Source organism: Colius striatus, chromosome 2 (assembly GCF_028858725.1).
Source record: "Colius striatus isolate bColStr4 chromosome 2, bColStr4.1.hap1, whole genome shotgun sequence".
Lineage (NCBI taxonomy): Eukaryota > Metazoa > Chordata > Aves > Coliiformes > Coliidae > Colius > Colius striatus.
Window position 1 is genome coordinate 21,430,960 of NC_084760.1, and position 23,516 is coordinate 21,454,475.

Genomic DNA, 23,516 nt, shown 5'->3' on the forward strand with positions numbered 1-23,516 from the left:
CATCCTACAAGCTTGATACTTTGTGAAAGAAAGTACTGCCTTATGCTCACTTCAGTAGACAATATGAAAGTTATTGTGGACAGACTGTTAGCTGCAGCTGCCTTATCCTCTTGAGCTTGTTGAGGAGTAGTTCTCCTTTTCTCAAGTAGCTGTGGGCATCTCCAACAAACCATCCTAAGCCTTTCCCTGTAATGAATCATGGATAATGAGTAGGAGGAAAAAGGCCTACCAGAGGTGTTTTTTCCCATATGCAATTACTCAGATTGATATAGCTGTTGTGCTTAATCTGTAAATGGAGTATTCTTGAGATTGTTCTGCATTATATCAGGAGCAAAAGAAGTACCCACAAAGACTGAGAAATGAAGAGACTTCATGTGTTTTTTAAAGTTACAGTTGCATTATCTTACAGAGATTCAGTCAAGCTCAGTTAAGGGCCCTTCACTGTCTAATATGTTCTGAATGGGTCATGTTCCTTACACAGATAACATTGTCCTTCAAAAGAAATTTTTCCATGATCATCATTTAAAGTGTGTTATTTAGGTACCACCTTCTGTCTTTGTTCCAAAAGCCTGCAGAACAGTTTGTCTTGTGTTTATCTTTCTGGATATTTACAAAAATTACTGATTCTACTCCAGAAAAGTACTCATCATACTCAGCATGAATAGTACTGACAGAATATTACTGCTAATAGAAGTTCAGTCTTGCAGCATATACATTCTTGTAACCACGACATGGAATACTTTAGTTAATATTTGATCCCTTGTGTTGCAAAGAAACCTAGGTTTTGCTGAAAAAAGCTGTTTTCCTCCGAAGAGCACAGCAATATTTCTCTCTGGAGTAAAAAATTACGATGTTTTACTTATTAAAACTTTCAAATATGATGCTATTTCTGTGCTCATGCTTCAGTTTCATGCTGTGATTTTCAGGCAATATTTGACTGGGTAGACATTGCTGGCAGCAAGTTAGCATCTATGTCCCCGGTGGGAACAGATCTGGAAACAGTGAAGCAGCAAACAGAGGAACTTAAGGTAGGAACCAGCAATGTATTTCATTTCTATTTTCATCTATCTGCTTTGTTCTATGGTTTTTAGTATTTTTCAGGAATCAAAACCAATTTTTATTTTTCAGTTTTTGGTGGAAAGGAATTGTATGAAAATGTAAAATAACTTTTCATTGCAAACTTTTTGGTTTAGAATGTATTTCCTTTTAAAATCTGTTCCAAATTTTGGTGAGAGTACAGTTAATTTTGTGAATATGTTCTGATAGCCCAGAAATACCTGTGATAGCATTCCTTCTCTTTCAAAGGCTACAATGTTATTATGTACAGGGTTCTTTTGCTAGGAGCTTTACATTTTCTGGTTTGCACCACTAACAGCTTCCTTGAAACTCTGAGAGAATGCCTCCAGAGCCTCACTTCTTCTGTTATGGGCTTTACCTAAGTGCTCACACGGATCACAACATTCACAGTACTTCAGTAAGCTGAAAAACAAACTTTCAGGCTGACTTAGAAACCTGCCTGTGGGTGGATCCATGACTGAGTGTACTCTTGGTGTTTGTAGGCTGTGATGCTCTATATAAAAACCAGGGATGTATAATGATCAGAGAATGTCCTTGGTTTTATTACTCACTTGTGATTTTTTTTTTGGCTGTGAACAGTAATCTTACCTAGTTCAGAAGAACACACATATAAGTTGTATCCAGACTGCTTCCCAAGTTGCATGTATAAGGTGTTCTACTAAAGAACATTTGCTTTTTATCTCTTGAAGAATGATTGTTTTTGAAGCTTAAAGTATGATATTATCACAACCACAAGAGCTAGAAATTACTCTAGATATGTGACCAGAGAGATCATTGGAGAATACTTTCCTATTAGGCATCTTTGTTATCATCTAGTAACACCAGTATCTGCTACAGGGGTAGGATACCATTGCATGTTTTCAGTTAGCTGGGACTTCAGTGGATTTCAGTGTCTTGCATGCATTTTGACCCTGGAAAACAAACCCCTAGATTTATGAAAGTTGATAGTGACGTATTAGTATTGTAAATATTGCTGTACTGTGCTAAATTCAATAAGATTGTTACTTGTGATATGTTTATTATTCTATCTACCATTAGCAATTTAAGACAGAAGCTTATCAGCAGCAGATAGAAATGGAAAGACTGAACCATCAGGCAGAACTGTTGCTGAAGAAGGTAACAAAGGAGAGTGACAAGCACACTGTTCAAGACCCCCTCTCAGAGCTCAAACTCATGTGGGACAGCCTAGAAGAAAAAATTATAAATAGACAGGTAAATAAACTTGAAGGTGGGGACTTTATTAATGACTTAGATTTTTGAAAAAAGCATTCTGTTGTTTAGATTGCTTTTACCAATTTATAGATTTAATCCTTTTAGTTTGGAAATTACAGAGCTACGCAGTAGAATAAGAATTTTACAATTTACTGAGTTGTTTTTATGGTTTTTGAACCCTTAACGGTGGTTTTTGTCACTTCCTCTGTCAGCAGTGCCGTGTCAAATCGTTATTATTTCATTTTGATTGTTTGATGACATCTTAAGTAGCAGTTGAAAACATGTTTATGTGTGCAAAACTTATATCAGCTGCTGTTTTGGTTTTTTTTAAAGAAACAACTTAGTATTAAACTGTTTCAGTGCTTTTTCCTTAAATTATCCAAGTGAAAGAGAGGTTTGAAGATGCTGTTCTTTGAAGATTTTTTACTTAATTAAATCATTTCACAACAAAGAAAAGGTTTTTAAAAAGGTGATGCACAAAATTGCATTTAGACTAAAATTATTTGTTAAGTCATGAACAGCTACGATCACATCTCTGATGAGAAACTCTTCAAACTTCACTCTGCTCTGGTTACACACGGTCTTCAAAGGTCAGGAATTTAAGCTTGGAATGTAAGTCTTTGCAAGGGAGTTGCTCACTCAGCTCTCACTATAAAGTAGTTGCTTGTGTTGGATAACCATTTCTCCCTGTTTTTTATGTGATCATATGCATGGACTCCACTCTGGATTATGGTGACTAATGGTAATATAAGCCAGTCCAATAGCATTGTGAAACCATTTTATTGTTAATTTTATTTTTACTATAGCACAAGCTGGAAGGTGCCTTGTTAGCCTTGGGGCAGTTCCAGCATGCCCTGGATGAGTTACTGACATGGCTGACGCATACAGAAGACTTGCTGAATGAACAGAAACCTGTGGGTGGAGACCCCAAGGCTATTGAAATTGAACTTGCCAAACATCATGTATGTAATTATAATGAATATTAACTGAAATGTTATTTTGATGCTTATCTTAGTGACGATTCTTATAGCAAAACTTAGCACTTGATAAGTAATTCTCTGTAGAGATTTTCAAGATGCAGATCCCAAATGTGCATCTCAGTTATAATAACTAATAACTTTCCTCTTACTCTTCCTTCTTTGTATGTACCATGCAAATGACATGTTTTAGCTGAAAAGAACAACTGACTCTGTTCTCCACCTTTATTCACCTTCACTTGACCCAGAGAATTAAAAATATATTGAACATGTTACTCACCCTGAAGGAATAAACTTCTTGATTAGTTCTGTTTAGGCCAGGTCTCTCCATGACTGTTACACATATTTTGTTCTTGTTTCTTTCTTTCTCAGAAAATAGCGTTGTTCTGAATTGTGCACAATTGTAACTCAGTTGGATCCAGCCAACATGGAGAGTGCTTCTCTGAAGATCTCATCAAACTTTAAGGGTGTCCATGCCCTCATCTTTTTCTCTGTTACATATAACGTAGGGCTTAGGTTTTTTTTAATTTTAGATTTTTTACTGATCATTATGACTTTATAGACCATGGAAGAACTGTTCCATTGTGCCTTTATTTTGAAGAGTATCTCTCAGGAGCAAGAGATCTTCTCTAACTCTTTGTATGCTTCAGTGCTCTCCATGATAATGTATCTTTGTAACCTGAAGATTTCAAACTAACCTTCACTTTTCCCTGAAACCAGCTATTTAATTTTTGACCTGTATATGATGTGAAAAGCATTCAGAATCTTTTGGATGTTTTGGATTTAGAGATAATTGATTGAAATTGACAATACACAGATAATGAAGGCATTTTCATTGTTTGTGTTAATGCAGCTATACAACTTCTGAAGTCTTTTGTGTGGTCAACTGGAACTCGAGCAGAGTAAAATACCTGCTTGCTCTCTATGACTACTGTTAAACATAGACCCTTAAAAAAGTAATTAACAAATACAGCTTTCACTCCGTGAACTTTTTATATTCTTATCAAGTGTGTTTTACTTCTGAAGCAGAATTCAGACTTCATTTATGACTTCACCTGTTTTCAGTGCATTCAGCACTGAAGTTCAGCAAACACATGAATGAATCTACTTCCTTTTCATAAAACAGAGTTGATAGGTTAGAAAGTTCACACAGTAGTGCATCCTGTGGTAGCCTGGAAAAACATCCATCTCTTGAATAACTTTGGAAAGAATAGACCTTATTCTTAGGGAGCCTCAGCAGGAAGGAAGGGATAAGATGCATCTGCTTCTGTGAATATCCTTTTTTTCACCCTATTAGGAAAATAAGATAACTACTATCTTCCACACCTTAGCTTAGAAGAATTAAAGCAAATATGATGCATGATTTGTGTACAAAGGCTACTTGTGACTTGCTGTTTCACCAAGTGCTCGGTATAGTTTACTTAAAAATTCTTTTGTATTTAGCTTTAAATGTTTTCCATATGCTAGCATTTGAGAGAGGTGAGTTTGAACCAGATCTCATGGAAAACAGCAGTCATAAATTTCAATTTCTTAGATGGGGTTTAGCATTCACTTTCCAGCCATTTTGCATATTCTCTTTTTCTGTCCTTTATTTCTGGTGTTTTAAAGCTTTTTTTTTTTTTTCCCTGAAACCAGCATCCTTTTCCAAATGTGCTTTTTGCCTTTTATGGTTTTACTGTGGTTGGTGATAACAGGTTTTTAAACAGATCTACGGTGTTAGTATTATAGTCATTCTCCAGCACTTAACACAGTTGAAGTGTCCTGGTAGCCTGACATAACATGAGACAAGTTGTAGGGCTGGAACGTGTGAGAAGACATCATGGCAGTTGGGTTGTTGTATGGCACAGCAGGCATATAGTATTCTTGTTCCTCACTCTCCTCCCATAGACTACTGCTCCACAAGCAGTCAGCATTACAGAATCACACAATGGTAGGGGTTGGAAAGGACCTCTAAAGATCATCTAGTCCAACCCTCTGCTAAAGCAGATCCACGTAGATCAGGTCACACAGGAACGTGTCCAGGTGGGTCTTGAAAACCTCCAGAGAAGAAGATTCCGCACCCTCCCTGGGCAGCCTGTGCCGGGACTCCCTCACCTGAACAGCAAAGAGGTTTTTCTTTTAAGTTTAAATGGAACTTCTTGTGTTCCAGCATTTGTCCATTATCCCTAGTCCTATCACTGAACACTACAGAAAAAATTCCCCAATACTCTTAACGTATGTCTTTTAAATACTTGTAACTATTGGTGAGGTCCCCCCTCAGTCTCCTCTTCTCCAGGCTGAACAGCCCCAGGTCCCACAGCCTTTCTTCATAAGGAAGATGCTCCAGTCCCTTGATAATCTTAGTGACTCTGAACTGGACTCTTTCCAGAAGTTCCCTGTCCCTCTTGAGCTGAGGAGCCCAGAACTGGACACAGGACTCCAGATGAGGCCTCACCAGGGCAGAGAGGAGGGGGAGCAGAACCTCCCTTGACCTGCTGGCCACACTCTTCTTGATGCATCCCAGGATGCCATTGGCTTTCTTGGCCACAAGGGCACATTGCTGGCTCATGGTTGGTTTATTATAAACTAGGACTCCCAGGTCTCTCTCTGCAGAGCTGCTCTCCAGCAGGTCAATATCCAGCCTGTACTGGTGCATGGGCTTCTTCCTCCCTAGGTGCAGGACTCTGCACTTGTCCTTGTTGAACTTCATGAGGTTCTTGTCTGCCAACTCTCAAGCTGGTCAAGATCTATATATAGTCTTTATATAACTGTTTTCACACCTTACCCCCAAAGCCAAAGAAAACTCCTATTAAAGAAAAGTATGTAGTAAATTAAAGAAAGTGAAGAAATAATTCCTCACTAGAAGTACCAGAAACCTTTCATAAGTTCAGAAAGACATATTCAGGAGCAATATATTATTTTTTCAAAGACTGAGAAATAAAATGTAACATTTTGGCAGAGTACTCTGTTACTGCTTTTGATTGAAGAGACCTTAGTTATTAGTTTTAATTGCTAATACCTTGACTGTAGTGAAATTACTGCCTTGTCACTGTGTTAGAACAAACTCAGTCACTGCAATTGCCTTTATTCTATAACTTATCAACATGGGAATTCATAAATGCTGTGTTACAATTGTAGGTGCTACAAAATGATGTTTTAGCTCATCAGTCTACAGTGGAAGCAGTTAAGAAAGCAGGAAATGACCTGATTGAATCAAGTGCTGTTGAAGAAGCAAGTAATTTACGGAGCAAGTTGGAACTTCTGAATCAGCGCTGGCAAAACGTATTGGAAAAAACAGAACAAAGGAAACAGCAGCTGGACAGTGCCTTGATCCAGGTGAACAGGAAATGATCAAATAAAGAGATAACTCAGAAAAGTATCTTTACATGAAATACATAGATACATGTATTAGAAGTTGACCTAAATCAAAACCATAACACAGACACTCCTGAGTTTGTGTAAAGTTTGAATCCAACTGTGTCTTCCACAGCTAGCCACTGTCTTTTGTAGTGCTGAATCAAGGCTTCAGCTTTTGGCCTACATGTTTAAAAAAAGGTGAAATTTCTGCCATAGGTGTATATTCAGGGAAAACATTGTTCTCATATTTGCTCATATAGCCTGCTTTCAAGATTTCCATGGGTTTAGTTTATGTTTTTTAGATTGACTTGAGCTAGTTTAAATTTTGGTTTAGTTTTTGTATTTGTGGGGTTTTTTTAATTTCCTTTCATTTCCTTTGATCATTGTAAATACCTGATTAAATTTGTTGCCGGTATACTTCTGCATCTGAGCTAGTATTATAGTGGAGAACACTTAAGTAAGCTCTAAAATGATATGTTATAATTTAGGCCCAAGGTTTCCATGGTGAAGTTGAAGATATGCAGCAATGGCTGACAGACACTGAACGTCAGCTGTTGGCATCAAAACCTGTTGGAGGCTTACCAGAAACAGCAAGAGAGCAGCTAAATACCCATATGGTAAGTATCAGTATTAGAATGCACTGCAAACTACATTTCAGGACTAACTATCTTTCAAGAGGGTTTATGGTAAATACAGAGCATGTATCACAGTGTCTGTACAGTGTCTTAACAAATTTTAATAGCCTTCAAAACAACACTGTTATTTTCAATGTAGGAGAAGTAGTCATTTGGGAGAAACCCAAAACTGAACCATTAATAGTGTTGAGACAGAAATAAAAGAGCTTTTGCATCCTTATTCTCAGACAGACAACTGGAAAATGTTTACAGATTTTTGTGACTCGTATTCTTCTTCTTCCATTTGTTCCCATAACTGCATTTATGCTTTTTCTAAAATATAAAGATGAATCTAAAAGTGATCGATCCACAGGCGTTGGACCATAAATTAAGAGACTCCATCCTTTATTCTTTATCTAACCAAAGCTCACAGTAATTCATCATTAGCAAAAACATAACAAGGACTACTGGCTCGTACAGATACTCTGCTTTAATTATAAGTAGCAGTCTGATCAGGATGCCTGAATTATTCCCTTCCTTCCCTTCCTTTCTTTTGAATAAACACTCTGTGGATTTCTCCACTCCTATAGAAGCATAGAGCTTGAAAAAATAAACTTAGTTTCTTACCTCAAAGGAAGATGGTTCATAATGCTCCATTTGTATAAAACTGTGCTATGCTGTTAGGCCAGGATATAACCCCAAATCAAGTGATCTGAACTCCTGACCTCATGACTCAGATGTAAGAGTGATATTTACTAAACTTCCTTGAACTCGAATATGCCTGACACAGTTTACATTAGAACACTTCATTGCCATGGGTTTAGAAATCAGATTTGATTGTGGAATGATACTAAAGATCAGTGCCTACCCATGTGGGACACTTGTGTTTTCTTCTGTTTTTCCCCCAAAAATTGCCAGTAAGTGGTTTTGAGAGAGAAAATCATTTACAGTTTTAAGGTCAGTGATGACAGGAAGTTAGGACAAAATGCAGGAAAAAAAAGAGAATACTCTAAGTATTTTCTAAAAAGGGTTAGCAGGTAAAACAGTTGTTACCATTATTCTTCCAGCTTTCTTTGTATGTGTCACATGTCTTCAGTGCTCTTGCCCTAGTGAGTGAAGGAAGATACAGACAAAATAAAAGAGCTGATGTGCAATAAAGTAGCCCTCCCATGTTGTCTCACCCTCTTTTGAAGGTGTTTTGTATAGGTCTGGGCTTTCAGTGCACTGTATAATGCGACACTTTGTGTTTTGGCTACAGATGGACTTTAAACCAACCAAGTTGTAGCAAATCTTGTGCAATAAGTGCATAGTACTTTCTTTGCCAAACTTTGGATCTCAGAGAAAACATGTGACAGTCAATACAAGTTCTCATTTCCTGAAAAATTGGGCCTTTTCTTTGCTCATTTGGGTTTTTATGAACTACATATGTTTCCTTTATTAGTCTTAATCATACCCACTAAATATTGGGGGAGGAATAAATATTAAACTAGCTTTTGTAAAGAGTATTGAATTTCTACCTGACTTATTTTTTTGGTGCTTGCTTTATTTAGGAACTTTGTGCTGCCTTTGAAGCCAAAGAAGAGACGTATAAGTGTCTAATGCAGAAAGGCCAGCAGATGCTTGCAAGATGCCCAGAGTCTGCTGAAACGAACGTTGAGCAGGACATAAATAACTTAAAAGAAAAATGGGAGTCGGTGCAAACAAAGCTCAGTGAAAGAAAAGTATGTGTTCTTTCATAAAAATAGAAGTGTAAATCATGTATTTAAGGATATTAATGTTCAGTCCTTTTATGCATACATACTTGCTTGATCTTTTACTTTAAAAATCAATTCTAGAGACAGTGGTGTGTTTAGAAAGTACTGGGGAAAAATGGAATTCTATAAGTTGTTTGTTGTAAGTTGTTGTAGCTGAGGGAGAAGAGATGAGACTGGCACAAGTCTCTTCCATAGAAACACACTAACTAATACTGGTAATTCTCATTTGGTAGCATGATGGCTTTTATGTTTTTCATTACAGTGGTCATAGACATGAGAGAGTGAATAAAATTATTTGATCATTCAAGTTTATCATCTTCTCAGTTCAGAAGTGCTACATTAATTTTCCTAGCTTTTATCCTTTTTTTTTTCTGTCTTAAAATTCCCAAACACTTGGCCTTCTGATACATAGTTCAAGGGACCACCTTTGGTTCTAACATAGGTCCGTATCATGGTTGCACTGATAGGCAACATACATGTTATTATTATTAACAGCATTTTACTTTCATTCCTTCCCAAAGTATAGTCCATTTGTTCTACCTTAATCAGACAATGAAGAATATCAGTAATTACCAATAGAGGAACTCTCTGTACAGCCCTAAAGCGTATAAAGCACAAACTCAGAACTTGTATATATGTTGTGTGTGCATATATACGTATATTTAAACAAAAACTCCTTCTATATATTGTGTAACTTACATGTTAGGGTTTTTTACTGTAAGAATGCTGATGTCTATTAAGGTAATTGTATGTAAATTGTCCACTTTCATCCTATGTTGTGATTATGTTATTTTGATTTTGGTGTGGGAAATTCTTTTCTGCTAATGTGCGTGAAGATTGTGTGATGAATGTGGATTTTAATGATAACTGAAATCTGAGATTCGCAGAGGCAAGGGTAGAATGTAGTGGGTTTGTGTGACAAGATTTTGCTATATATCTACATAACGTAAGAGTGTCAAACTAATTAATACCCAACATGAGCACTTTCTTGCAAGAAGCTGTTAAGATTAGAGTGCTCAGCTATGCCAGCAGTGCAACTGTTTGATCATGAAACAGCAGACAGATTTTCAAGAGAAATTCTGTATCTAAAATTAGTCTTGATTCAGGCAATGATAATGACATTTGGGCATTTTTATTAAAAAGAAGTGATAAGAAGGCAAATGTAATATGATTAGTGCAAGAGGGTAAATTAGATGACCTTTTAGAGGCTCTTCCAAGTACAGTGACAGATTTCTGAGTTTCTACTGGTTTTGTGTTGATAAATCTGTATGTCCCATTAGAATTAAGTAGTAGATGTCATGTTCTAATGTGGAAAATTTTATCTTTATACTAGGTGCTATATTTTCTATACATCTATCATACATAATTTTACTGTTACTCTTCTAATCCATCTCCTTTAATATGCTCAAGCGTAGACTGTTATTTTGAAACTTGGAATGTCTGAGCTGTAAAAATGTTATAAAATGCTAAACTGAAATGGTTTACTCCAAATACTGAGCTAAAATGGTTTACTTGGCTGAAGCCCCTGCACAGTATCAGCTGCTGTTAATGTATGACCTCTCTTTACAGACCAAGCTGGAAGAAGCCCTCAATTTAGCAATGGAGTTCCACAACTCACTTCAAGATTTCATCAATTGGCTTACTCAGGCTGAGCAAACTCTAACTGCAGCTTCTCGGCCAAGTCTTATCTTGGACACTGTCTTATTTCAAATTGATGAACACAAGGTATGTAAAGAAACAGATGTGTAATGTTTTTCTCCCACTCTGTGGAGATGCTTTAACAATGTCCAAATGAACCCTGTAACACTGGCACTCAGAGAAACATTTCATTTGTTTGAAATTGTATTTTATAGTCTTTCTTGCCATGTCATTTTTTATCAGACTAGTTTTTTTCAGTGTTTACCCAGTGCTTGAGCAACATAATGTTCAGAGTAATTTTCTCCTTTTTTTTTCCCTAGGTTTTTGCCACAGAAGTGAATTCTCATCGAGATCAGATCATAGAGCTGGACAAAACTGGAACTCATTTAAAATATTTCAGCCAGAAACAGGATGTTGTCCTTATTAAGAATCTTCTGATTAGTGTACAGAGTCGATGGGAAAAAGTAGTTCAGCGCTTGGTTGAAAGGGGAAGAGCTTTGGATGATGCAAGGAAAAGAGCCAAACAGGTAATTGGACAACAGCTGTTGTACAACTCTTTGAACTTAGCTGTAATTACATCCAGACTCTTGAAGAATATGGTGCTTTAAAGCACTTTCAAGTAAGTCTGGATTTAGTGTAACAGACACTGTTGAGTTAGTGGAGCAGTTTCTGTGATTTGATCATAGAGCACTTCATTTGTGAGGTGAAAGCGGAGTTTTCAACCCGAGCAGTGACTTCTGTCTGCAATGCTGGATAGTCTGAAAGAAGAAGGTTACAGTATGGCTTCCAGATGTATATTCGTGCCATCTGTCCTCAAGAAGTTTCGCAATCAACCCCTTATATTTTAAAGAGTATGATGATGAACCCCTTTCACTAATCTGTGGGAGCATTCCGTAGTATTTTCATCTTGGGTTTACATTGTTCACTGATTAGTTCACTTCTTTTTATGTTAGTTACTAGTCCATTATCTTCTGTGTGGTAAGATACCTCTCTTTATTTCCTTAAAAAACTGGGAAGGTATTACACAGAGTTTTACACACCAGGGAGCATTCTTTTTTTTTTTTTACTTCTTAGATGCAGGTCCACCTCACTGAGGAACATAAATTACAAGATCCAAAAAGTGTGAGAGGAATGCAATATGCTTAAATAACAGTAGGAAGTTCTAGCTTCTTTTTATTCAAGTGAACATGACCATTCAAGATTTGGTCATGTTCACAGCCAAACCACATTTCAGTGTTGACTGTTACTTCCACCCAGGTCATAGAGTAAGAAATTCTTTCAGCAATAAATTACCCCATAAGCCAGTCAAATCTTATTTATTTTCCAGCATTTTCTCTTGTGTGTCCATGCACACAGCAGTTGAGCAATAAGATGGATTTAATCTCTATTTCCATTTACAGAGTTGAATACATTGTTATTAATTTAGGATGACTACTATCTATGCAGAGTGGGGAAGGACTATTGAAGGGTACTGGTGTCAAGGCCTGATGCACAGCCCCGAACAACAGGGTTCCAGGAGCCTTGAGAGGTTTCTGAACTAGCTTCTTGTGCTTTCATGTGTAGGAAGCCCAGGCAAGAAAAGTTTTCAGAAGAGATGCGGAGAGAGAAACAACTAGCTTAAGGCATTTGAAGGCCAAGGGGATGGTACTTTGTTAAAGGTGATCGTGTTTCCCCACCTCCTTACCCAGAGCACTCACTTTGTTGAGACAGGAAGGAAGATCAAGAATCTATGCCTTGCTTATCGGGATGTCATTTGATGTAATGAGATCATTTATGAGCATCCCAGGGAAGATCTTGGGCGATCATCCAGATAGGAGTTTTCCCTAGTGATTTACTGCCATTGTCCCATATAGGCAATAGCTAAGCCTTATTCTTATTGTATTTACTATTCCTTACTTAAATGTGGGAATCTAAATGCTGAACACATCAATAGAAGTTACCAGTATGTGTCTAAAGAATACAACACAGGGTGTGCATGTCATGTACATAAGTGGTTGCTAATTCACGTGGGAGAAGGGAGGTGATAATCCAGTGGGCACATAGTTGGACTAGTCCTGTTTGAGAGACCAGGGTGAAAAAGCACACCAAATCTTTCTGAAATTGACAGAGTACTTGTTTGGCCTCTAGAGAATTAGTTGGGGTTTAGTGTTTTGGTACTGTTTCATGAACCAGTGAATTTTAAAATCCATACAAATCTCACTTTCCAGTTCCATGAAGCCTGGCACAAACTTATGGAATGGCTGGAAGAGTCAGAGAAATCTTTGGACTCAGATCTTGAAATTGCAAATGACCCTGACAAAATAAAGATGCAGCTGGCACAGCATAAGGTGAGTCACGAGTCATGAAATGCAAAGTAGATTACGTCTGTAGGTAAATCTTGTCAGCTTTGCTCAGTCGGCAAAGGAAGTAGATTTGCAGCCTCGGTACAGTGGAATGCTTATTCTCATCAAAGTAGATGGTGGTATGTAACACGTGGGGAGTGAAAAAACCTTTTCATGGTACCTGATCTGTGTTAGCTATGAAAAGACATAATAATACAGCACTGTGGAAACTTTGAAAAACAAAGTAATACTATTTTAGAATAGCAATCTCTGAAAAGGTTTCACTACAGGTTTTTTCCAGTCCTTAAACCACAAATTTACCACCCAGTTATTTGGGTTGTGATTTTGCTTTTAATACTACAGGAGCACCTCAAAACTGAAAAATAAAAATTTATTTTGATTGGTGGTTGCTTTTTGTGTCAAGTGGAAATATTAGTGAAATCTTCTAGAGAATACAGTGGCACCATTAGTAGCAAAGGCTTTTTCTCTTCATGGGAATCAAAATTCTGGGATCAGCTTTCCACAAACCCAACTACTATAGGTGAAAATGTAAAAATCTCCTTAGCTTTTCAAACAAATAGTGATAGCATAAAAGCTCTGGAGCTCCATCAGCCATGGAGCAAAAGGAAGAACTGAAGAAGTCTTTACTTTGTAAAGAGCTTGGAATAATTTATAATTGAGGATCAAGTGTTTCAGTGGTAAAATCTTCAATGATAAGCTGTCTGAAAATTTATCTTGGAGCAGTTTCATCAGCATACTGAAGGTCATTCGTTTTTCTACATTTTGGCGTACATTTACTTATACTTTTCATGTCAGTTTTATTATTCTCCACTTACTCTTATTTTTGCATTCTGTACAATGTCCCCAAGGGTTTACATATCTAACTTTTCCTTCTCAGTGTAGCTTCTGATGATTACTTTAACCTCCAATGAGTTTTGCCATGAGTATTAATGGTTGATTACTACATAAATGTGTTTTATATTTGTATTGTCTCTGTTTACATTATGATTTAGGTATTGTTTATCAACCAGGAAAATATTCTTCTGCAATTGGCTCTTGGTCAAGCAAAAATAGTTTTACCTATGTTTGCTGCTAAAACTTTTAGATAAATCTTACATTAACATTCTGCAACGCTAACTGCAATTTCAGTGTGTTCAAGTTGCTGCTGTTGCAAGAATTTGAAGTCAGTGGTAGGATTTGAGGGGGAAAAAAACCCCTCTTTCTACTGAGATAACCTTTCTTGTCTTTTTTTAGTTTATCAATCTTTTAATCCTTTCATTCCTTCATATGAAGTCCAACACCTCATGAGTATGGTCAACACACTGTGGCTGTACTTTGAGGTCCTTTCAGTATTCTCCACTTGAATTCTCCTCCCCTCCTCTGAAATGTTAAACTTAATCCCACCTGTTCTTTATATCTACGGCAGTATGTTTTATGAGCCGAAGCTTCGTCACATGGATTGGCAGACTCGTCACTTCTTACAGTGTCTCTTCTCTGGCTTCTTTTTTGGGTTTTTTTTGTATAAAATCCCTGCAGAGAATAGCTACTTGAGTAGCTTGAATCTTATTTCTCATTAAGGAATGGGCTGTAATGTGGCACAGGGACGTTAGGATTGAAACTCGCAATTTGGAGGAAAAAGATGAATGTTTGTGAGAGAGGGAGTTCTGTGAACTTTGTGACTTTAAACTTCAAACAACCCCCCCTCAGAATTCAACTCAATTGTTTTTTAATGAGCTGTCAAACCTCCCGACACTGCAACGTCCTTCCTTGTATTTTGAGTCTTTTCCTTCCACTCCCCCATATACCCCCTGTGTCTGTCTTTGTCTTTTCTGTCCAGCCTTGAAGGTTTCCTTGCTCCCTTTAGTTAACGGTTTTGCTATCTGAACTGAGTGTGTGCTGTAAGCAATAATTTGGACTCGCTCTTTGCCAGTTGTTACTGCCAAAAAAAAAAAAAGTCCCTGAAAGAGAAAAGCCAAGATAATATGTTTTCTCTCTCACTCATATCCAATGTGTTGCCAGGGACTTTTGGGAGTTATTCATGGTCTGTTTATCAGCATTTTTGTTTCTCATTTTTGGAAGTCAGGCACGGGAAAACACATACCAGGTCACTTTATCCATTCCTGCGCTAATGCTGAATGTTCTTGACAGTACATTTACATGAAGCTGGCTAATTTTGTCTCTGTTTTCCCCCCTTCCTTAGAAGGAAGGTAGATAGATGAACAAAATCTCAGTACTTACCTGTCTGCTCGTGGCAGCTTAAACCAGAATCAGTTACACCTCTGTTAAATCAAGTGAAAGTAGATAGGGTGTAGTATGTGTACTACACAAGAAATTGACTGCAGCCCTTTGTTCACCTTTAAATCTGTTTTTCCTGTATGATCCTTTTCTGGCAAGCAATTTTGTTGTGCTTCCTGATGCAAAGGAAAAACTATGCAGGTTGTGTTAAGTAGTTAGTAAATCTCATTAAGTGAAAGGAGCACAGACATACTGTTTGTATTGAAGGAACTGGTATTGAAAAAACTGGTGATTTTCATTTTTAAAAGTATATTTATTTTTATTGTAGTTCTAGCTTGGCAATGTTTGTATTCTTTCTTACAGTGTGTTTCGTTGTTATATGAGGCAAATGAAACTAAGTTATTTTATATGAGGAAAATGAAACTAAGGAAAAAGGACAGTAAGAAAATACTGAGTTACAAAAAAAATGAATGCTCCTGCTTTTTTTGTTTGTTTGGCTAATGAATTTTGATCCTCAGTTCACTCTCAGTCTGGAAATAACCCTGAAGTAAGGACAGTACAGGGCAAAATACCAAGCAAGTTTTAAAAAAGGAACCTTGAATCTCCCTAGGCAAAGTTGTCGCACTGTTGCGTGGCATAACCCAATGCCCCACCTCCTACTCTCAGTTCCACACACCCTCATCTCAAAAGAGCAGATGACTGTGTGGACACGTGGGAAAGTTGGTAGAAGAGTTGTGAGCTCCCATAGCTCTGGTTGGTGCAGACCAGCTGGGAACAGCTTGCCAGTTGGAGGTGAGGAGACACGCACGTGCTGGCAGTGACCATGAGGAATGCCTGCAGTCTTTACATGCCATGAAACGTTACTGTATGATGGAAGTGGGAATTACTGGATGTGCTGATAATGAACATTGCTCTGAGAATCGGATAAAAATCTGCTTGAGCAAACAATGAGCAAAAACTTTTTGGATTAGTATATTTTTGTGACACACCACACCACCAAATATTTGATTATGTACAAATGAGTTTCCTAAAGCCAAGTTGTGATTTTTCTTTTGTTTTCAACTGATTTCCTGATAGAAATTCATGAAGATATGAAATAAAAACTTTAACCATTGCCACGGTTTAAAAGCAGCTGTGTAGCACTGGTTTTGTCTCTTGGCAGTGTTCCTTTATGTAATTATTGACTGTCAGTCAGTTAACTCCTCTGTGGTATCAGATGAGCTGTGTTTCTCTTTGCTCCTCTGAGGCTATGAAAAGCTTCCAGAGGCTCTGTGCATAAGATATTGGCAGCTGGCTGGCAGATGCAACTGCCATTTCATTGTCGTCTTCCAAACTCCCTGGATCATAGAAACATGCTTGGAAAAAACCTGCTTTCAGCCCAAATTGAGTTATTGGGCTGTCACCTGACTGCTTCTTGTGCTGGGCTATTTACACTTTTGGCATATGATTCTTCCCAGTTATATGCTTCAATCTTAGGAGGTTAAATGCTTGTGGTTGGAGGTTTCCCAGCTTGACCATATTGAGCTAAAACAGAATGACCTCTGTAGCCCTTGGGATCCTCTACACTAGCTTTGAAATCTTAGTATGTGAAACATGTAGTGTGAAGACTGCTCAGTTATGGCTCTGAAAGCAGCACATTTTTCCTGTTCATATGATGACCAGGCAGCCCCTTGCTGAAATTTGGGAATGTTATGGTTTCATAACCATTGTTCTCACATTGTTCCCAAAAGTTGTTCCAGGAGGTATAGAGCTACATTCCCAGACAGGAGCAAAGGCAAGTACTGTGCTATTGTCAAGCTTCGTGTAATTTCAGATGTACAGTGGCACTAGCAGACTAGAAATTTTGGAGTAAAATTAAAATTTTCTTGCAGCAATATCTCTGATTTCCATTGTAAATAATACATCAAAGATTGCTCACAGACCACGGTTAATTAGTTAATGCTATATGGGTGTTTTCTTTTTCTTTTTCTTCCATAAATATAGGAATTCCAGAAATCTCTTGGTGCCAAACATTCTGTGTATGATACCACAAATAGGACTGGACGCTCCTTGAAAGAGAAAACCACCTTGGCTGATGACAATTTGAAACTTGATGATATGTTGAGTGAACTAAGGGATAAGTGGGACACAATTTGTGGAAAATCAGTGGAAAGGTAAATGAAAACCAATCTAATTATTCAGCAGATAAGAAAGAGGCTTAGGAGAATTTTTTGGCTTCTGTTGTGTAAAAGTTAAACCGGAGTGACTAACTTCTTTGATAACTAAAGAGTGCCAAAGCAGTAAAATACTAGAAGTGCATACTTGCCTGATGGTATGAAAGAGGATTTCAGGGGGGTACGGTGCATCCCAGTATTTAAAAGGGGAAACACTGATTTCAAGCTCTTGGTTGTTGCGATTTTATGCTGAAAATGGTTGCTTGAACTGTATGAATGATTATGGGGTTTTGTGTGTTTGTGTATTCATTTTATTTTTTCCTCCTCAGACAAAATAAACTAGAAGAAGCCCTGTTATTTTCAGGACAGTTTACTGATGCTCTGCAAGCTCTCATTGATTGGTTATACAAAATTGAACCTCAGCTAGCAGAAGATCAGCCAGTACATGGAGACATTGATTTAGTGATGAATCTGATCGACAATCACAAGGTAATTCCAAAAATACTCATTAATTACTCATAAGTGTAATGCTATCTTTATTTGGCTATTCTGTAGGGGTTAGAAACATGGAATAGTTGCATAATACAAACATGTCATCAACAAAGGAAAATGCTGTAAAGCATATGTGGAAGAAAACAGCTGTTAATGACTCATTGACACCAGTTAGTGTTGAGATGTTCCATCTAATGCTACAGTCCTGTGTATTTATGAATATGTCAGAAATCACTAGTGTTTATCTATGAATATGTGTATACAGACAAGAGGCAGCAAAAATTCTTCTACTGGAAATCTTTAGGGGAGACGAGGCTTTTTATTTAGTACATCTGCTAACCAAATGTCCAATGCACTCCTCGTGACTATGTCAGCCTGTCAAACCAGCAAGACTGCTGTGTATTTATGGTGAAAGGTAGTTGCAAGCTGCTTAAGTTCTGTACAGATGTGTATAAGACTATGGTATAAGACTATGCCACTGGCAAGCTGTTGTATTTTTTTACTGAAGTGTTTTTGGAGATGGCAGCAAATAGGAGATGTGATTCTATGAGATGCAGAGCTGTGCCTCTGAATCCCAGTTCTGCAGTTCAGTATGTCAGAAGAAGTGTCTGTTGAAGTGACTGGTGTTGCAAAGGCTATGCATAGTCAGAGCTCTGGAGCCTGGGAGGTTTACAAGGTGAAGTTCCCTCTGTTCATTCACCAGTGACTTCCAGTATCCAAAGACTGTTCAGTATGGAGGAAGTTTTGACTCTCCTGAAAAAAAGTATTTAGAAAGATGGGTTGTCTAGAAAAATTAACCTGAAATATGCTGGAATTGCTTCTGAAATTGTATTGTATAGCACTATTAAGTCACAGTCATAGTGTACTGTAATAGTTCTGTCTTTTTTGAAGAGCTTCCTTTATGTAACAGGAGCTCATTCCATCTGCAAGTGTGAACATACTCTCCCATAAACATATGAATATGTGGTAAGATCTACAGACTTACAGTCAGACCCCCAGATGGGGTTTTATTTCTGGTTTTATGATTTCAAACATTCCCCTTGATTGTTAGCATTTTATCTGATATCTTCCTGCTGTGGCAATCTTGCACATTAATCAGTGGCTTAATCAGATGGATTGCTTTGATAAAGAGTGTAAAGCTAGTGTGGTAAGGAGGCTGGATTTCCCATGCATTGCATCAGGATGGATTCTCAGGGTATACTTGACATTTTCCTACTATATTCCAGTTTTATTAGGGTAGAGTAGAATGGAAGTATCTTCATATGGAATCTAATAAGCAGAACTTGTGTCTTTTGTATCATCTAGATGCAGTTACTCTTGACTGAACTAAATGTGTATTTTGATTTTTTCTTATAACCAGTAGTTTTTTGTTACACCTCACATAATTATGTCTTGATGAGTTCAACATTTCAAATGTATTTGATGGTACCTAGGTTTTCCAGAAGGAGCTGGGAAAGAGAACAAGCAGTGTCCAAGCTCTGAAGCGCTCTGCAAGGGAACTGATAGAAGGCAGTCGTGATGACTCTTCCTGGGTCAAAGTCCAAATGCAGGAGCTAAGTACTCGCTGGGAGACAGTTTGTGCCCTGTCAGTATCCAAGCAAACGCGACTGGAACAGGCTCTTCGACAGGTAAGGGAATATTACTGATGCTGCATGTACTTTATGAGAAGCAGTGAAAATACCCTGCAGTCTAGTTGCCAAACATTTAATTTAATTTTACTTTATGTCATTCCATTTAATTTCATTAAAAAATACTAGTTTTCTTTCTCATGCCTTGCTCACCTTGTTTCTATCCCTTTACCACAGTAGATAAAGTAATGTCTTTTACCATTTTTTATTACTATTGTTATTAGTCTATACCACAAATGCAAAGCAAATGTTGCAAAGGTCTTACCATCTAAGGAAATCACTGAAGTCAGGTATGTAGGATGACTAAAAACTATGCCTCCTTCACAGGAAGCTGGTGTTGGCAATCATATTTATGCCATTCATGCTTTACTGGAAAGAAGTAAATTTGTGTACTGAAAAAATATTTACATGGGCACAATTACAGTGCATGGTGAAGTACATGGCAAAAAAATGGAGTTGTGCTGGATGCACTTAGAAGCTAGAACAATGTATGTGTGCCAGTATTGACTTGTACTGGTCCCAAACAGATAGGTCCCTCTGTGTTGTTTCCAAATTTGAGATCATATGGGTGTACAGCTCTGTGAAGATATGCTAGCTTGGGGTGATGCTATGATGGGGCTTCTGCAACAGCAGTGTATCCAGTGTGTACAAAATTCCTGCCATACTTTTCCCAGGGTACTCTGGTGCCCATCTCTGCGGTCTCAGCAGACACAATCCTGAGATACCTCAAGCACTGATTGTGTCGGAAGGGGACTATGCCCAAAGGTGGAGCTTTCTTGTTTTCTGCAGATGTAGAAGGATCAGACATCAATGGGCTGTCAATTAATTTTGCTTAACCAGTGATTTAGACTGCAGAAAATATAGTTCTCATCTCCAGCTGGTCTGTGAAAGCACCTCCCATGTATTTTGTCAGCATAAAGGCATGACATTCTCAACTGAGCTGCAAATACACTATAAATCAGATGACTAAAAGCATGAACAGGCTCTTAGGCTTCCTATAATTTTTTGGGAAGCATGAGATATTTTTGCAGTTATAAAAATGTAGTACTGTATATCACTGACTTTTTAATGGAAAGTTAATGTGCCAGTACTGCTGCGTGATTAATGACTCCAGATGTGTGCTCAGTCTCCTTGTGTAAGCTGCAGTGCGTCTGTCAGATCCCCTCATGAGTGACCCTGACTACTTCTTGTATTTTAACAGGCAGAAGAATTCCACTCTGTTGTCCATGTCCTTTTGGAGTGGCTGGCAGAGGCAGAGCAAGCTCTTCGTTTCCATGGGGTCCTTCCAGATGATGAAGAGGCCTTGCGTACACTGATAGACCAGCACAGGGTAAGCAAGAAGACTAAGAGACTCCTCTTCATTCTAATAGGTCTGTTAGAGGGTAGAATACAGGAGAGGAGGCAAAGTCTGCCCCATATAGTCATATCCAGAATCCAGTGTTTGTTTTTTCAAAGGTTTATACAGAGAATCTGGAAATTTAATGGGGTTGACAGTTTTGTGCTTATAGTGGTGTTGGGCTGTTGCTTGAGTTATTTTGACTTAACAGGCCTTTAGAAAATTGCTGTAAACATTTAGACAGATGCAAACCCCTCTGTAGAATATATGCTGCCTGACAACTATAACACAGACTGCTACAATAGCAAAAGTGTATCTGTCTTCTTAGCACCATTGAGCAAAACAGCATATACTTTTCTTTCAAGGTCATTCATAAATGTCAGCAGAATGATGTTATCATCCATTAACCTTCGGTCATGGTGAATCAGTGTGCTGTCATGCTTCACATGCATTAGGTACTGAAGTATTGCAGTGCCATAGGTACTGCAGATACTAGATTATAGGCCATCAAACTAACTTTGCAGTAATGAAATAGTGAAATGGCTAATTAAAGAGCACAGCAGTCATATTTTTACTGTCCAAACAGGAGACTACAAACATGCCCATTTAAGCCCATGCAAATCTCTGCTTGTAAGTACAGTAGTAATAGTACCAAGAATGTAAAAATGAAATTGCCCACAATGTTACAGAAGAAATTATGAGTAATGGATTTGTTCTTCATTGCTCTGAAGAAAGTTATAGCAAAACTTAGGAAATGGAGAGTGGAAAAGCATCCGGTTTAAATTGAGTTTTGGAATGTTATTATAGAGGAGTGCATGCAGGGTATGACTGTCTAATAGTTCTTAACTAGGAACTTTACAAGGTACTCAAAGTTCAGTGTTTTGAAGAAGTTTTCAGATTTAATTTAGGGCCCTGGAAACTGAGTGCTGTCCTTTAGCTGGCAAATATATGTATGCATCAGTATAGGCTGACCAATGTTTGCAGTAGCAACCTGCTTTCTCCAGTGTAATGAAATGGGTCTTTTAGCTGCCTGTCCTTCACGTGTCCTTTGTCAGTTCCCTTTTATTCATTTTTTTTGATTTTCCAAATACAGTGGAAAGAACTGTCTGAATGAAATCTTATATCTACTTAAATAATTAGACCAAAAAACCCCTTACATTTCTCCCTGTGCAATGCAGATTGATTAACAATATATTGCTATAGAGAGCCTCAAAATTGTTCCACCAAAGCTGAAGCAACCTCAAACAGAAGCAAAGTTTGTCTTTGAGAAACCCTCTCCAACTGGAAAGACTAATCACTAACTCAACACAGCCAACCTCAGCGTTAGTTGTGGCTGTACTGTACTTAGAATTTTTTCAGTAGACTTTAAGAAGATGTCCTCCCAACCACATTTTCTTCTGAAAGGCCAAATAACAGATATACAAAAATTGTCAAGATGAGAAGGACTGTTACACTGCTACTTTACCACTTAAGCACACAGCAAAATCTTGTAACATTAGCTTTAAAGAAGGAAAAAAAGCAAATAAGGGAAAATGTAATGCATATTAGTTTGAAACATCGTGTCTGTATTAAAGTGCTGCAATAGTAATTAATATTAAAAGTTTTTACTATGACATTGTTTACATAAATATGAAATGTGTTTTCCTTTTATCACTGTGATTTGTCTAAATTACTTCCAATGCATTTGTATCCAGATACATGTTGAAAGGTTTCTTCAGAACGATATTTTGTCCAAATGGTCCATCTTTATGCCCATTACAGATCTCCTTTTCTGCACATGGTTTAATGAATTCTCTGATCTGAGGCAGAGAGGTGTCTGTCATTCACCACCCTCTCTAGAGACTGAGAGGTGTCGTGGGTTAATGCACTGCATTAGTTAATGGGATGTATCCCATCTCCTCCCTTGTAAATGTGTCTGTACCATCCAACTGCCACAGAGATCAATACAATTAGTATACTTTACTCAGGGAAGACTTTAATACGCTGTATGTTGTGTGTCATAAATTGAGATTTTGAGATATTCTAGTAACAGTTGTTGAGGGAAAACAGAGTTGTTGTTGATTACTTTCCTCATAACCCTGTCTTGTTTTGGTAGTCTCTCACTCTAACCCACCTCAACTTTTGCAAAACTATTTTGAACTGAAATATTGTAAGAACTCACTTGTTTTTATGAGAGAAGGACTGCTGTTTTGATTGGATCTTGAAATCTGACATTAAATTAAGCTGAAGTCAAAATGGGTTAGTAATTAATCTCTTTAAATGTAAAGCCTTCCTATCTCAAGCTTTTAGAACAAGGTGGAAAGATTTTTTTTACACTTTTCTTTCATAATAGCTTCATATTTAATTTGTAAAGGCACAGAGTAGTGTCATTATGAATTCTTGTAGAGTCTGTTTTGCAGTGATTTGAATTTCTAAAATGAGACTGATCTTTAACTTCTGGAATCCTAAATAGCCCTTTCTGGATGGAGACAGGAAAAGTTAAACTTTCAGAATTAAACCGGAACATGGTTCTGGTTTGTAGCCCAATCAAAGATGCTAATATATAACAAACAATTTTACTAGGCACTGAGAGATGTTGGCAGTTCCAGCTAGGGGTTCTCACAAAGGCACAGGGACTTACACAACATTTAGCCATAACAAAATGGGCAGAATAGTAAAACTGTTGTAGTAATAATGATTTTTAAAACAAGAAATGCAAACTATAGGAAGGATGGGAATAGCCTTTCATTTTTTTTTTGCGTTG

General features: G+C 37.6%; 1 protein-coding gene across 20 annotated transcripts in view; it reads left to right on the top strand.

Moving 5' to 3' along the window:
* Positions 1-23,516, top strand: part of DST (dystonin) — a 308,980-nt gene that overhangs the window by 265,476 nt on the left and 19,988 nt on the right. For all 20 annotated transcript variants that reach the window (XM_061989556.1, XM_061989537.1, XM_061989540.1 and 17 more), the window contains 13 exons: positions 927-1,028; positions 2,116-2,289; positions 3,096-3,251; positions 6,384-6,581; positions 7,091-7,219; positions 8,767-8,937; positions 10,540-10,695; positions 10,929-11,135; positions 12,816-12,935; positions 17,148-17,317; positions 17,647-17,806; positions 19,243-19,437; positions 20,639-20,767. In XM_061989556.1, the coding sequence (XP_061845540.1) occupies positions 927-1,028; positions 2,116-2,289; positions 3,096-3,251; positions 6,384-6,581; positions 7,091-7,219; positions 8,767-8,937; positions 10,540-10,695; positions 10,929-11,135; positions 12,816-12,935; positions 17,148-17,317; positions 17,647-17,806; positions 19,243-19,437; positions 20,639-20,767 (2,067 nt within the window). The remainder of the gene's footprint in view (positions 1-926; positions 1,029-2,115; positions 2,290-3,095; positions 3,252-6,383; positions 6,582-7,090; positions 7,220-8,766; positions 8,938-10,539; positions 10,696-10,928; positions 11,136-12,815; positions 12,936-17,147; positions 17,318-17,646; positions 17,807-19,242; positions 19,438-20,638; positions 20,768-23,516) is intronic.